This window comes from Aplysia californica, unplaced genomic scaffold, assembly GCF_000002075.1.
Source record: "Aplysia californica isolate F4 #8 unplaced genomic scaffold, AplCal3.0 scaffold00544, whole genome shotgun sequence".
In the NCBI taxonomy this organism is placed as follows: domain Eukaryota; kingdom Metazoa; phylum Mollusca; class Gastropoda; order Aplysiida; family Aplysiidae; genus Aplysia; species Aplysia californica.
Window position 1 is genome coordinate 200669 of NW_004797814.1, and position 14794 is coordinate 215462.

At 40.5% G+C, this 14794-nt stretch overlaps 1 protein-coding gene across 1 annotated transcript in view; it reads right to left on the reverse strand.

The window, feature by feature from the left end:
- Positions 1–6923: 6923 nt before the first annotated feature.
- The window catches only part of LOC101861980, a 15902-nt gene continuing 8031 nt past the window's right edge, over positions 6924–14794 (reverse strand). Inside the window, exons 6-11 of the mRNA XM_005106583.2 lie at positions 13628–13691; positions 12865–13351; positions 12418–12583; positions 10232–10352; positions 8748–8948; positions 6924–7708 (exon numbers count right to left, since the gene is read on the reverse strand). Coding sequence (XP_005106640.1) covers positions 6924–7708; positions 8748–8948; positions 10232–10352; positions 12418–12583; positions 12865–13351; positions 13628–13691 — 1824 coding nt within the window. The remainder of the gene's footprint in view (positions 7709–8747; positions 8949–10231; positions 10353–12417; positions 12584–12864; positions 13352–13627; positions 13692–14794) is intronic.

Consider the following 14794-nt stretch of genomic DNA (forward strand, 5'->3'; position numbering starts at 1 on the left):
AGAGAGAGAGAGAGAGAGACAGACAGACAGACAGACAGACAGACAGACAGACAGACAGACAGACAGACAGAGGGAGAAGTAGATGGAAGGGGAGCAAACGATTTATTCATAGTTTTGCTATTCAATGTCTGATAAATAGAAATTACTTATAAAGGAGCAACTGTTGCGAATGACAAAGGCAGCTAAGTTTGTTTTGCTCTGTTTTTGTTTTTAAAACAAGGTCAGTTACGTGTTCGTACATAAGTAAGTTTAAGAGGTGTCATTGTCATTGCCAATGCAATACAAGTGCGGGCATCGATTATTTATTTTTGCCATTGTCATAACATGATAATGCACCGCTATTTTATTATTGTCATAACGTGAACATGAACTGCTCTTTTGATGAACTTACGTCGCTATTTTGCCATTGTCATCAAATGTATACGCACTGCTATTTTCAACCTTACACTAATACAGGTCAATTCAGAGCCCATATATGTGACCTTGTTGGTCAAAAAAGTTGTCGACCTCTGTGAAGGTTTAAGAGTCTGCTGTTGCAAATGGCAGTGTTGTGACAATTTGGCGGCTGCTTCAATAATGCAACTGTCGTGCCCTTCAATGGTTTTATACGACCGATTTTCACGTTGACTTCATGGCAAAGGCGTTTATTAAGCTATCCTTGTATAAAGTAAAAGCCTTGCTGGACCCGAAAAGGCCGTTTCGAAGGTGGCCCAAAAAACAATGTGTCTTCTTGGGGTTCTTGCTTAAGTATTGTCGGCTTTTTTGGTTCTTGTTTGGCTTTGTTCTCTTTTTGTTCTTTTTTTTTGTTGGTAGCTTGTTTGTTTGTTTCTGTTGTTGTAGTTTTTTTGCTTAACCTGATCTTCTGTCAACAGCTTAGAGAAGTAGAAAAATAATACTGTTTGGCTGGACGCATTGCAGGTATCGTTCTATGCCAAAAGAAAGTTTGAAGTGGCTTAAAGACACTATATTGACTTGGCCAAATAATGTTACAGCAAGAGAAAACAGACAACAAAAGCGGATTTGGAACACCCTGTTGAAAAGTGGAAGTAAAAGATAGCCGAAAAACTGCAAAGAATGATTGATGGGTCTGTTGTTATAAATGACAATGTTGTGATGAGGACAGTTTGGAGGCTGTTTCAACAATGCGACTGGCATGCCATTCGATGGCTTTACACGACTGATTTTCACGTTAACTTTATGGTAAACGCGTTTGTAAAACTATCTTTGTATTTGTATCTGTCTCTCTGTCTATTGTCTCTGTCTGTCTGTCTGTCTGTCTGTCTGTCTGTCTGTCTGTCTGTCTGTCTGTCTGTCTGTCTGTCTGTCTGTCTGTCTGCCTGTCTGTCTGCCTGTCTGTCTGTCTGTCTGTCTGTCTGTCTGTCTGTCTGTCTGTCTGTCTGTCTGTGTCTCTCTTTTTACCGCCCCCCTCTCTCTCTCTCTCTCTCGCTCTCTCTCTCTCTCTCTCTCTCTCTCTCTCTCTCTCTCTCTCTCTCTCTCTCTCTCTCTCTTTCTCTTTCTCTCTCTCTTCATCAACAGATGCATATTGTCTTCCTTAAATTCCCAATAGCCATGAGTCAGAGACTGGGTCAGTGCATGTCTACCTTGCTTGTCAATCCACCTACCTACCTACCTACCTACCTACCTACCTACCTACCTACCTACCTACCTACCTACATACCTACCTACCTACCTACCTACCTACATACCTACTTACCAATCTATCTATCTACCAAGCTATCAACCTACCTAGATACATACAGCTGTTCCCAAGAATAAGTGCTACCAAACATTGCAATCACAGGCACAGGAAACTGCACGTTGCAATTGACACAGCGACATTGATAGTAGACTTGGATTTGGATACGAGCTTGCAGCAGCCCAATAAGCTCCAACTGGAAGTCCGAGTGGGCATAAAATAACAGATAATCAAAAGGAGAGATGACAACATTCAACCCGTGGGAGTCAGACTGCACGTGAGACGGATTTATACCATTACCATCATACCTTGTGGTAGACCCAATATTGGCGCATTCTTCAGTGCCAACAAGGGCAGGAGCATTACACTGGGCTAGGTGAGGAAAGTATGTGTCCCCTTTGCTCAGTTGCCTCTTCTACAAAATCAGTTTCACTTCGAATACTCTTACTCAGGTTAACATGTCCGCGGCTGACGTGTATGTCACTTCCTTGTAGCTGTAGGGTAGGTTCAGATCATTTAGGTGAGAACTGATGTCTATGAGTATGAGGACGCCGAGTCCACAAAGCCAACCTCTAATGGAAAGTGTTCAAAAGCCCTTTCATCGACGACATAGACAATGGCGTGAAGGAGGGCGAAGACAAGCTTCAAGCCGCTGCCTCGGCCCAGCTAGCGAACATCAGTGTGATAGAATAGTTCATCACAGTAATTCTTTGCAGTTTAATTTGCACGTACGTTTGAAGATGCCATGGTTGAGGGGATCGCTCGTGTGAAGGCCAAGTTTTCATCCTTAGATAGAATTCTAGGAGAGTACAATAACTTTAATTTGGCATCAATGGACTTTATGGGTTTTAGTATAGCATTTGACAACTCACACTGACCATCACTGCGGGCGATTTTAAGGCTCCACGGAATACTAGAAGATGAAGTTGCAGCTTTAAACAAATTGTACGAACCACCTCAATTGTGCGTAAAGCAACAAGGACTTTCTCGTACCTTGTTGAGCAAACGGAAGCAAGAACTGGTGGGAACGTATATGTCGCTCAGTCTAGAACAAAGAGGGGACATTGTATTGAGTTTTCCTAGTATTCGTACAAGAAAGATGATAGCGTCACGTTCAAGCTCTGAAGGCATTTTCAGTGAGGTGGCCTAGGAAGCTCAAGGGTTTGGCTGTAGAGGATTGCACTGTCGCCGATACCAAGACATACATGTATGCCAGTTTGACAACACTCTGGGACGTAATAGACATGTTCGTCTGACCACTTAAAACCCTTAGAATACGTAATAGATACATTTGTCCGACGACTTATAACACTCTCGAACGTAATGGATCCATTTCGCTACCTCAGAATTACAAAGTTCTATCTGATATTTCTGGCCGTTTTGGGTTACAAAGAACATGGAGTCCGAAACCAAATGCTCTGTCTGCTGTATCAAAACGGTAAAGTTATTCGGAGTCCTTATCAAAATATTAAAAGAATCAGGGGCGGCTCGTGGGGCTAAAAAGTGGACGTGCAATAATTAAGCCATCGCATGCTGAAGATAGTCAAGGGCATAGTAAATGAGACGGAGTATCATTTTAAGATCTTTGGGTTTGTGAGGGAGGACCTCGTGCTTTTATTTTTATTCTTTTTACTTGTCGCTTTGATTTTTAGTACTAAATTTGTTTGTAAGCTAAACATCAATTTCGTTCATTCTGTATTGGAAATGATTACTCAAGTAATAACTTTCACCACTCCACTACTAAACCATTCAAAGGCACAACTCATAGGACGGTCACGTTCACCTCCCTCAGGTTCACGGTCACAGAGTCACTTAATAGTGGCAAGAAAGACAATGAAACAATCATAATTCACTTGAGCACTCAGCTGGATTGCACCGGGGCTCACATAATATTGGCTAAGAATAGCCTACGGTCTATCGCGTTTATATTTAGATTGCCTACTGTGGGCTATGTTTCAGCACTGTTCGGCAGGAGCACATTTAAGATATGCCGTCTTATTAATATTAATGAACCGCCAAACCCGCTACGAGCGTCGTCATTGCTTGGGTTATCCCCAAGAGCGATTTATAGGTCAGGTTACACTGTTGAATATCCTATTATGTTTGATACATAGTTGATATTTTACGGCGCTATAGACACATAAATGACAGTTATGGCGCTAGTGAGGACCTTGTTTTGATGTAATATTCAGCTAGTGTTTGTTTCAGGTTTCTTTTATTTTATTACTGTGGGTGTTTTACGTGATAGAACATTAAAAAACTTCTGGGCGGCACTCGAACAGCGCCTGCAAAGAATTGCATTTAAAAAAGCTTGACATAATGTGAAACTCAAAATATTCGACGTCAAATTTCTCAAAACTAGGTACTGTGCAGATAGAACTTTGTAATTCTGAGGTAGCGATTAATGTATGACCACTTACAACACTTTGGGACGTAATGGATACATAATTTGTCTGACCACTTATAACCCTTCGAGACGCAGCTGGCCCATGTCCGATCAACAGGAGTCCAAAGGCAATGTTATGGCAGATTCCGAACTGTGATACATATCAGAAACACGAATTTGTAAATTTCATGGAAAGTGAGTTGTTTGCCTTTTCGAAAAAAAAATTGAAAAAATTGATGTATGAATATGAATAATACACGTTTTATACTTCTTTTTAACTCTTTCAGTACTCAGACCTTTCCGTTGCTTACGGACCATTCAAGACAGATTCAAACAAAGCAATACTATTCTATGATTTCCATTATTTAGAACATACAATTGCAAAACTTGCAAATACAATACATGTTTAATAAATTCCCCAATAAACTAGAAGAAATTCAATAATGGAAATGTACCAGTTTGTGAAAACAAACTACACGTAGTATCATACGTCTACACTGCAGTGAAGAAATAAAAAGAACCCCAAAACAGGGCGTCTTCAAGCGGTGTCGTTGAACCAGAATGAGCGTCCTAAATGAATGTACTCAGAAAGATGTCAGTAACAAGATTCCTAAAACTTGACAGTTTCTGCTAGTGCTAAAGTTGTCAAAACGATCAAAACTCAGCTCAGCGAATACTTTTACTTTTAATGAGGAGGAAGGAACGAGCAGACCTGACACTTTTAGGAGGCAGGCAGCTCCGACTCATGCTGCTCTGACCAAGCCCATCACGACAGGCCTGGGGTTAGCTATGTGGGATACTGCTTTACAGAAGAGAGACAGAGACATAATATGAAATATTATCTTTCACAGGCGGGGATTGAACTCGATTTCTTTGCGTGCAAGGTGCTGAGCTTAACAGTTGCTTTATTGACGTCCCCCCCCCCCCCCCCCCCAAATTTTTTCTTTCTTTCCCTCTCTCTCTCTCTCTCTCTCTCTCTCTCTCTCTCTCTCTCCTCTCTCTCTCTCTCTCTCTCTCTCTCTCTCTCTCTCTCTCTCTCTCTCTCTCTCTCTCTCTCTCTCTCTCTATCGCCCCCCCCCGACTTTGTAGTGGACAGGAAAGACGGACATTTGTTGTTCATATTTAGCATTTTTCTTAAACAGCTGTTGACAAATATCAGTAGCTTTGTAAAAGTTTGTTTTATAAGTTTGTGTTTCCTATCCATTGAGTAGTACACTTTTTGCACTAGGGTGTCTTAGGTTTTGTTCCTGACTTCCATACGTTTTTATTTGTGTGAAAGCGCATCTTGCCTTGAATATTCTTGTCTTAATTTCTGCTTTAGTTCCTCCATCCTTGTACATACTACCCGAGTAAGTGAACGAGTCCGTTTCCTCCAGTGGTGTTTCATCGATGGTAATCTAATTGTTGGTAGTGGTGTTGATCCTTAGTATCTTGATCTTGTTTGGAAGTTCTTTAAGGCCTGTTATGTGTGTATGCGAATGTGTGTGTAGTTGTTTTTTTTTTAAAATAATAAAAATACCATATTATTTTTATTTTAAAAGTATAGAGGAGGGATCGAAGGAAAAAAAAGGGGAGGAGGATGGAGGGACGAAAGACGAGGCGTAAGGTTACCATTTTAAAGGTAATCACAGTGCTACAAGAATGACAAATGAGAAAAAAAAGCAATTTATGAACCACCAGAAACACGTTTTAAAAATAAGTGAACCTGGAGGAATGTCATTTCGAGAAGGAAAAAAAATCAGAATTTATTAAGCAATACAAAAAGTATTTCGCTCACGGTGTAAATAGGACACGACATTGGCATACACATTATACAATGCGGGGTGCGATATCAAATTTTTCCATTCTTCCCCTTTGCATATCCATGCAAATTCTCATTTGTAAATCCCTTTCAAATGTGTCTTTTACTGTGGTATAAAAACACCATCTGCGCTGCCGGCCAGCTTGGGTAGGAAATCACTGTGTGTCAGTAACTTTAAATAAACGTACCAAACACGACAGATCTTTATTTTCTTCATCGTCTCTTGTGCTGTGCGGCTGTATTGGTTAGGCATTTAACACATTGTAAACAAACAGAATATGAAATCGTATAAAAACTGGTAAACCGAGTAAAAAGATCCCCTCTTTCATTAAAAAAAAGTTACACATGATGACACATTGTATCGCCTTAGATCTTTCTCCTGTTTTGTGATGGATTATTCATTCCCACACCTTTCAATCGCTCTCTGTTGTACACATTTTACTTTTTTTTTAGAAGGATTCAAAGAATATGATGTCCTGTCATTGATATCTTGGATCTCATTCTCAATCAATCATCCCACCTATCCAATCTCTCTCTCTCTCTCTCTCTCTCTCTCTCTCTCTCTCTCTCTCTCTCTCTCTCTCTCTCTCTCTCTCTCTCTCTCTCTGTCTCTCTCTCTCTCTGTCTCTCTCTCTCTCTCTGTCTCTCTCTCTCTCTCTCTCTCTCTCTCTCTCTTCCCCCCTTTCTTTCTCTCTTCAATCTTCATGCTTTCCTATTAATCTTACTGTTTATTTCTCTATACATGTTTATGTTTATACTGCAGAGTCCGCTCCACCCCCCCCCCCCAAAAAAAAAATCACTTACGATCTAAACAATGACAAGTCACAACATATCGTGGAGAGGTCAAGCATAGGCCTACTTATGGCCATCTTGTTCCCTGATTTTCATCCAAACGTCACATATTCTCTCTTTGATCAAGGTCCAGAGGAACAAACTCTGTTTCCGAGTCATTGCTTCCCTTTTGCCTTTTCTTTAAACTTCTTTAAGCTTGTTCTGCTAGCACATGACCTCGAAGAGCACACTCCTATCCTTCGTGAATTCTATCCGTTCCTCGGGGAACCATTGCCAACGTTGCCAGTTGTCTTGGTTGCCATACCTGTGTGCACTTGCTCGTTGTAGTCGTTCGCCTGGAGCGAGTTAAGTCCATTTGAGCGTTGTGGTAGCTGGAGCTGCTGTAGCTGATATTGATGTTGTTGTTGCTGCTGTTGAAGAGTTTTTGGGTGGTGCTGCAGCTGCTGTTGCTGTTGTGGTAGCTGCTGCTGCGGTTGCTGTTGCTGTTGCTGTTGTTGATGTTGTTGTTGCTGCTGCTGTTGCTGTTTTATGTGCATATAGATTGGAGGGTTCAAACTGTCTTGAGAATGACTGAACGTCTTGTTAAATAATTGAAAAATTGGCAAACGTTGTTGTTGGAGAAGTGACTGAGGTGGCTGTTGTGTTTGGTGTTGGTGGTGGTGTTGCTGCTGCTGCTGCTGCTGCTGCTGTAAAACCAGAGCATGGTTATGCAGTAGGTGCTGTTGCTGCTGTTGCTGCTGTTGCTGCTGTTGCTGCTGTTGTTGATGCTGCCCTGCCTGGTGTCGATTCGGGGAGGGAAGCGAGCCCGCGCCTTGAACGTGTGGCTGTGTGCCCAAAGCATGAAGGTGAGTCTTCTGCTGGTGCAGCGGCTGTTGAAGATGCTGCTGTCGGTCCGTGGCTGCTGAACGCTGAGCCTGTGAGTTGGAGCTTTGACCTTCCGCCGGACACCGGAGTGTCGGGACGACAGAGTTGTGAGGCTGGGCTTGCGTCTGCTGTCGCCAGTGGACTGGGGGCGGCGTCTGCTGCATCTGACCTGTCCAGTGAGGGGTAGTATAGGTAAAAGTGTGGTCAGCGTTGATCATATCGCGATCGGGTACTATGTTGTACTCACTCCAATTTCCAAATTTTTGAGTGTTTTTTTGTCGCAGTTAGCTAGGCTGTTAAAAACCTCCCATTTAACCCCCAAATTACTGCGGTGAATGCCATTGTCACTATCATTGTGTACTATTCGCGATTGGAATCTAGTGCTTCCCCAGAGTGATTTACGCCAGAAAAAAATTGAGTTGGTACAAGACAGCACAAAGCTCGTGATATGTTAATAGAAACTCTTTATTTATTTAAACCGGCCGAGAAGTTAAGGTGTTGGCCTCTCATTCAAAGGTCCCGGGTTCGAATCCGGGTAGCGACCGAAAAAATTTCTTCTCTAAATAAAAGCGTCTCCTTTCCCCTCCTTTCCTGCTTTCCAGCAATGCTCTGTCGTTTGCTTTCTGCCCCCACCCCCTCACCTCCATTGCCCCCTCCTCTGGGCTCCTGACTCTTTCTGCAGCCTTTCTACTGCTACTCCTTGGCTCCTCCTTACTGCTATCTTTCTGCCACACCCCTGATCTTCAGGTAGGAAAGATCTACACCTAGCCTTCTCGGACAAGGGCAAACAATCTTGGAGGGCCCGTGTGCAAGTTGCGCACGTTAAAGATCCCTTGGTGGTCTAAAATCAATACGAGTAGACTTCGGCCGCCACCCGGGCAAAAATTCAAAATTTCCTACAAACTGCAAATATTAATATTGGGTGTGTCCCGCTGCTCATATGACCTAAACATATGTCTGTGGGTGGTTGGAGGGTGCTCTGATGTGGTTTGCTTCTTCTTTCCTATCAAACATTTACCGTCCTTTTCTCCCCTTCATCTTTTTTATGTTTGTTACTCTCTTGTAACAGATCTAATCTTCTGAGCTTATGCAATTGCAAGAGCTGTAAAACCTCTACTAAAACTAAACTAAAACTTTAAAGAAAATGTCTACTTGTTATTATAGAAAGTAACATGTACGGAATTATACTCATGTTAAAAGAATCTCACCTAGTCGGTAAAAGTATTGGTTCAGTTTTGTAAGCCTACACACTAGTTCTCTGTTCCTCTTCTTTTCATTTTCAAACTGCTTCTCCACCGAGGCACGTTCAGCCAAGAGAAAACTCTTCTCTTTTTGAAGATTCGGTATGGTGAGCTGTAACTTCGTCAGGAATTCGTTCTTTCTTGTAGTGTTGCCTTTCAAGTCTTTAGCTAGCGAATGAGAAAGAGAAAAGAAAGTGTCTGTTATGTGGGAAAAGGGACATAGGGAGCCATCTCTCTCTCTCTCTCTCTCTCTCTCTCTCTCTCTCTCTCTCTCTCTCTCTCGAGAGAGAGAGAGAGAGAGAGAGAGATAAAGGTGATGCATCTCTTATAATACCCCCGGCAACAAATTAAATACATCTTTGAAAATAGTAAACGGAAATAAAACAAATAGTCTGCACACAGTGTAGATCTATGAGTTGTGGCTCCCCAATAATTGATTTACGATATTTCTATATTTTCTTTTCTTAAGAACTCTACTATATCCCGTCCTGGGATATCTGTCGTACGGAAAAGGCACGCTCATTGAAAAAACAGACGATCATTTGAGGTCACGATAATTAATCTTCTTTTTGAAAAGTGCGCTTATATTGCCGTTGTCAAATTCTTTGATGTGGATCAGAAATCTAATGAAAATGGCTGAACCATAGGTATATTAGGCACACATTAATTGTATGATTAATTAAATTGGCGTGAGCATGTACAGAGCCTTTGCACTCAAATGGATACAATTCCGGTTTGATGCTGAACCTTTGTACATTGATGTTCTGGTATAATCACCCAAAAACTGGCTAGATCACTGAAACAGATATTGCAGTTTAGTTAAGATTGAACACACCATATAGCCTTAGTGCCAAAGATCAATAAATTATACAGTATAAGTACAGACTTATCTTTATGATTTTTGATAAGTAGATAATATATATATACATATATATATATATATATATATATATATATATATATATATATATATATATATATATATATATATATATATATATATATTTACATATATAAGCAGTAATTTCAAAGATGGAGCATTTTGTATCGGGCAGTGCAAAGAAGAGAGAAGACAGAAAGAAATAAAGTTGGAAGAGACGACACACAGCAGAAATTAGCACAAATTTGCTTACACTTACATATATATTCATGTGAGTTATTCGGTCTCTTAACCATTAAAGGGACTGCACCTCAGTCACGGAAAAACGGAAGAGAGTGGTGGAAACAGGAAAACAAAGACAAGGGGGGGGGGGGGGGAGGGGCGCTAGACATTACTAAGGCATTGACTTATGTAGCAAAATCGATTTTAAACAATTGAAGACTAATACATGTACTTTAGTCCTTGTTCGTATTTTTTGTATTTTTTAAAACCCAATTACTACTAAGACTTTTATTATGAGAAAAGTCCACAATTTCTCACACTATATCACATCGCTTTGCGGTTGTATCACCTTCAATCTGACAGCGTCGACGCATGGCTAAGAATTTTCTTCTTAGTCTTTTCATTGAGTGATCATGCTTCTGTTGCACCTTTTCAATCTGCTGGTAGATCCTTTTGGCATCCATGTCAGCCTGAAGAATGAAGTATAGTCTTTGTACGTGATAGGTCTTTGGGCTTATTTAGAATTACATGCTGGGACTCTTACTTTGTAAAAAGTACTATATTTGAAGAAATTCTGAGATGTTCGTTTGTTTGTGTCTGTTAAGGAAGCCCATCAACAAAATAAAGGTTATACAATATATAACCGAGGAAAAAGCAAGAAAGACTGACAGAAACAAAACAACGGTCATGTAGTGCAAGAAGAAGCAAGACAGACTGGCAGAAACAACAGGCTGTATGAAAAGAAGCTGGACAAAGAAGTGGCTCCCTGCAACCACTCGCTGTCTAAAATCTTACTCTCAGCATCCCGGGTGCAATAACTCTCTTAGTCATACCACTGTTCCTGTTAAGTGTTCTTCACTAAACTGCAGTGATATTGGGCATTATTTGAGAGCCGAAAACAGTTTCTAGGACAGTGTCAGCAATGTGGAGGTGGTTAAAGGAACACTCTAAGGGGACAAGCTATAGGCTTGTGTAAATTATCAGTGTGACATTGTTTTCTGTGTTCTTCATATCTATCTAAAAGTAATAATGAACGGCACCTCTGTCCCTCTGATAAGAATGTAACCCGAAGAAAAGCCACATCCCCGTAGACATTGATCATATTTGTGCTGAAAATGAAAAACTGTATTTTACCAATAAAGCAACAAATCTGGGAGTGTATTTTGATTCAAAATTGTCAATGGAACATCATATCAATTATTTATGTACCGTTTTATTTTGTGAATTGCGTAGAATGGGTCATATGTCTATGTTTTTGAATGAACACTCGTTGAAAACGCTCTTGACATCTTTCTTGTTTTCGCGCATCAATTATTGCAATGCTTTACTCGCTAACTTACCAAATAACTCTCTTCACAAGTTACAACGTTTCCAAAATCATGCTGCTAGGCTTGTACTAAAGAAAAAGAAGAGGGACCACATTACTCCCATGTTAAGAACGTTGCATTGGCTTCCCGTGTCAGCTAGAATGTCATATAAAATTGCAATATTATGTCATAAATGTGTCAATAACAAAGCTCCCTCATATCTTTGTGATCTCATCCAGATTTAAGTTCCATCTAGATCACTAAGATCAGACAATCAGTATCTTTTAAGAGTTCCTAGAAAAGGGCGTAGAAAATTAGCTGAAAGATCGTTTGCCCACCTTGCTCCATCAGTTTGGAACTCTTTTCCCCAACCCTTGAGACACACAACATCTGAGTCTAAATTTTAAAAATCTTTAAAGACACATTAAATGACATCCTTTTTATGTCAGTAGATTCACGTTCAGTACAATGTTATGTAAATGACCATGTATCCATTTATGTATTTTGTGAATTGCATTGTATATATTATCTTATTATATATGAGCTCATTCCGTGACGACGTGTAAGCGTGCGCGTGCGATAGGCAAGTAGATGTGTGTGTGCACATGTGTGCGTGTTATGTGTGCGTGAGTGTGTGTGTGTGTGTGTGTGTGTGTGTGTGTGTGTGTGTGTGTGTGTGTGTTTTGTGTGTGTATGTGAGTGTGTTTGTGTGTGTGCATGAGCGTGTATGTGTGCATGAGCGTGTATGTGCGCGTGTGTGTGTCGCGTGCGTGAATATTGTTCCTACATGCATTTATGTAAAGCGCCTAGAGCTGTGTTTTCACGGGAGTGGGCGCTATAGAAATGATCTTCATTATTATTATTATTAATAAAACGAGAATACAGCTTTTCCTTCGGAGCTCAATACATCAAAATGTCCTTTTCTTTTCTCTCTTTGTTTGTGCATCCTGCAAACGCTTTGAATCTAAAATTTGGCTAGGACAGTAGCTTTTCTCCTAGACACACCACACATTTTAAATTCCCATGAGGTGCAAGTATTTCAAAGCATCATTTTCCCCTTTCTGCTTAGATTCTGTATGCCATTCAGCCCGGATTGGCTATGACATACATTTTTGAAGCCGCCCGCCTCCTAAACAGTAGGCCTATACATGTAATTTGTGTCGATTTGGGCTGACATATTTTCGTTAATACGTTTGCAGGCATTCGATAAAACAGACATCAGACCTACCAGCACACAGGCATCGGCGGTTTCCACTTTGGCTGCTTTCAGTGGAATTTCCACCAATCGAGATCCCGTGTCGCAGACTACACCGTCGTCACAGGAAAAAATTGTATCATCGGTCTGGGTGGACTCGCTCGATAAATTCACGACCTCAGTCATGACCTCGGCTACACTGTATAGGAGATAATGATTATGATAGGAATGTATTATTAATTATTATATTTACGTTCTCGTTATCTTTTATGAGACCTCTGATCGATAAATAGCATGTCTTTCTGAGAAATTAAGCTGCCTTTGTGAGAAAGTCCCAACAAAACATTATTCAGGACAAATTGAGTTCACTCTGTGGTGTTCCATATATTTGTGTTCATCTAATCTTTGTTGGGAAGAATTTTGAGATACAACAGTATTCTATATCAGACATGTTTTTCGGCACACAACCCACTAACTTACCATTTTTCGGGTAGAACAGTTCCGACGTTATTGTCAACACTCTCAGCATGATCAGTCATCGTTGACACATCCACGGATGACGTGTCACTCGTCGGCTCGCCCAAAGACAACTGGCATTTAGGAGTATCTTTGTCGTGCTCAGACAGCACGTTAGACTTTTCAGCGCAGTCTTTTATACCGTTAATGAACGTTGAAGCGTCAACTGGGACTGAAACTTCTGGATCTATCGAGAGCTGCGAGGAGGGACTCAAGAACGAGGTAAGAGTTGCTTTATTTGAATGGAATAGCTCTTTATTGCTGGCGGTCTTCACAGCCAAGTCTTCGGAAAAGCTTCCAGGAATAACGGTTTGAGTTGGGGCAGTTTCAGAAAACTCTGGAACTTTCTGGTCATCAACGGTGTCGTGGTCCACGTCGCAGGTTGAAGAAGACCGTAACATGTTTGCAAGCAAATGGAAATGACCCAGCACTGCGTCTGTGAGGTTATTTGCTGCAATATTTAAGATAAAAAAAAATAACGTCAAAGCAAAACTGCGTCATTTTAGTACGTTGATAGTAAACATAGCAAATAGAAAAACGATTAGTATTTGGCAAGGCTGAGTATTTTATTCCCTCCGTTTGTCAAAGTTTAAAATGGTAGATGCTGCTCTTTCCACACGTTTATCCGACTATTTTAGTGAGTACCATTTGTCAAAGGACACTTTTAGAATAATATAATTGGTGCGCTCTTCTGGAAAAGCATTGATAAAAACACTGGCAAACTTACCTTCTAAGGCCACAAAGATGATCATTAGCAGCAATACTATTAGAGCCATGTGCAGCACCACCTCCTGAAAAACAAAAACAGAAACAAAACGAAAAACACGGAAAGATGTTAGCTACGTGGAAGGCACATCGCAACGCATGCTGTTTATAGCAGTGCTTATTTTTAAAAAACCCAACAACCCTAAAATTAAGCTAGTGGCAATGAAAAAAACAACCAAAAACGAAAATCATCATGGGGTCACTTCGCCGAGCAAAAATAATTCTCATTACTTAAGCCAATGAAATAACGTAACTTGTATTTGATGAAATAACACCATCTTGTATACCTAGACATCGAGGAGAAAGCAGACTTCACTAAAACATTGCTACAGTATCTTTCTTTTTACCTAACATAATATGAACAAATTGAGGTGCCGCCGAGAAGAGCAAAGAAATTCATGTCAATCTGTCTTTATTTGAGTAAACAGAAGCACATCGACACAGTAATTGTAAGTTAGTCCTGGGAAAAAGTAGCCCTCTTCTGGATGAGATCAAATTTAAAAAATGCTTTATACATTTTATGTCATATCACGGGAAGGTATTTAATTTGCGAGATGAAAGTTTTCTTTTGTGTTAAAACTTTCCCAAGAAAACAAGCGTGGCCCTGGACACATATCCTTTCCCCATGTGATGTTAAATCAAGGCATAGTACACGTCTATTTGCTCAGCAAAAGTGCTTTGCAACCTTCTTTGACGGACAAAACTTGAATATAATTTTCATGCCTACTTTTCAAGCTTAAACATAATTCCTCTCAATTTGGTGCAGATCCGCGCAAAATCGGAGGAAATGTTAATTAATTGTTTTTCGCGGCCATCGAGTCTGGAACAGCAGGTATGTTGTTTAGGAGGTTTGAATGATATAGGAGATCAGATGACCTCCTTCAATGAAAGTTTCACATATTTAAGTCTGTGGGCAGATAAGAGTTGCTCTTGAGTTTCGGAATCCACACTGAAGATTACTTGAAGAGTTTGTAGTTTCGAGAAACCACGTATGGCGTTTGTTGGTCTTTATTTTCTATAAGTTTGCCTAAAGCTAGTTAAAGCGATTGATCTGTAGCTAGAAGTAGAAGGAAGTGTATGTGTGTGTGTGTGTGTGTGTGTGTGTGTGTGTGTGTGTGTGTGTGTGTGT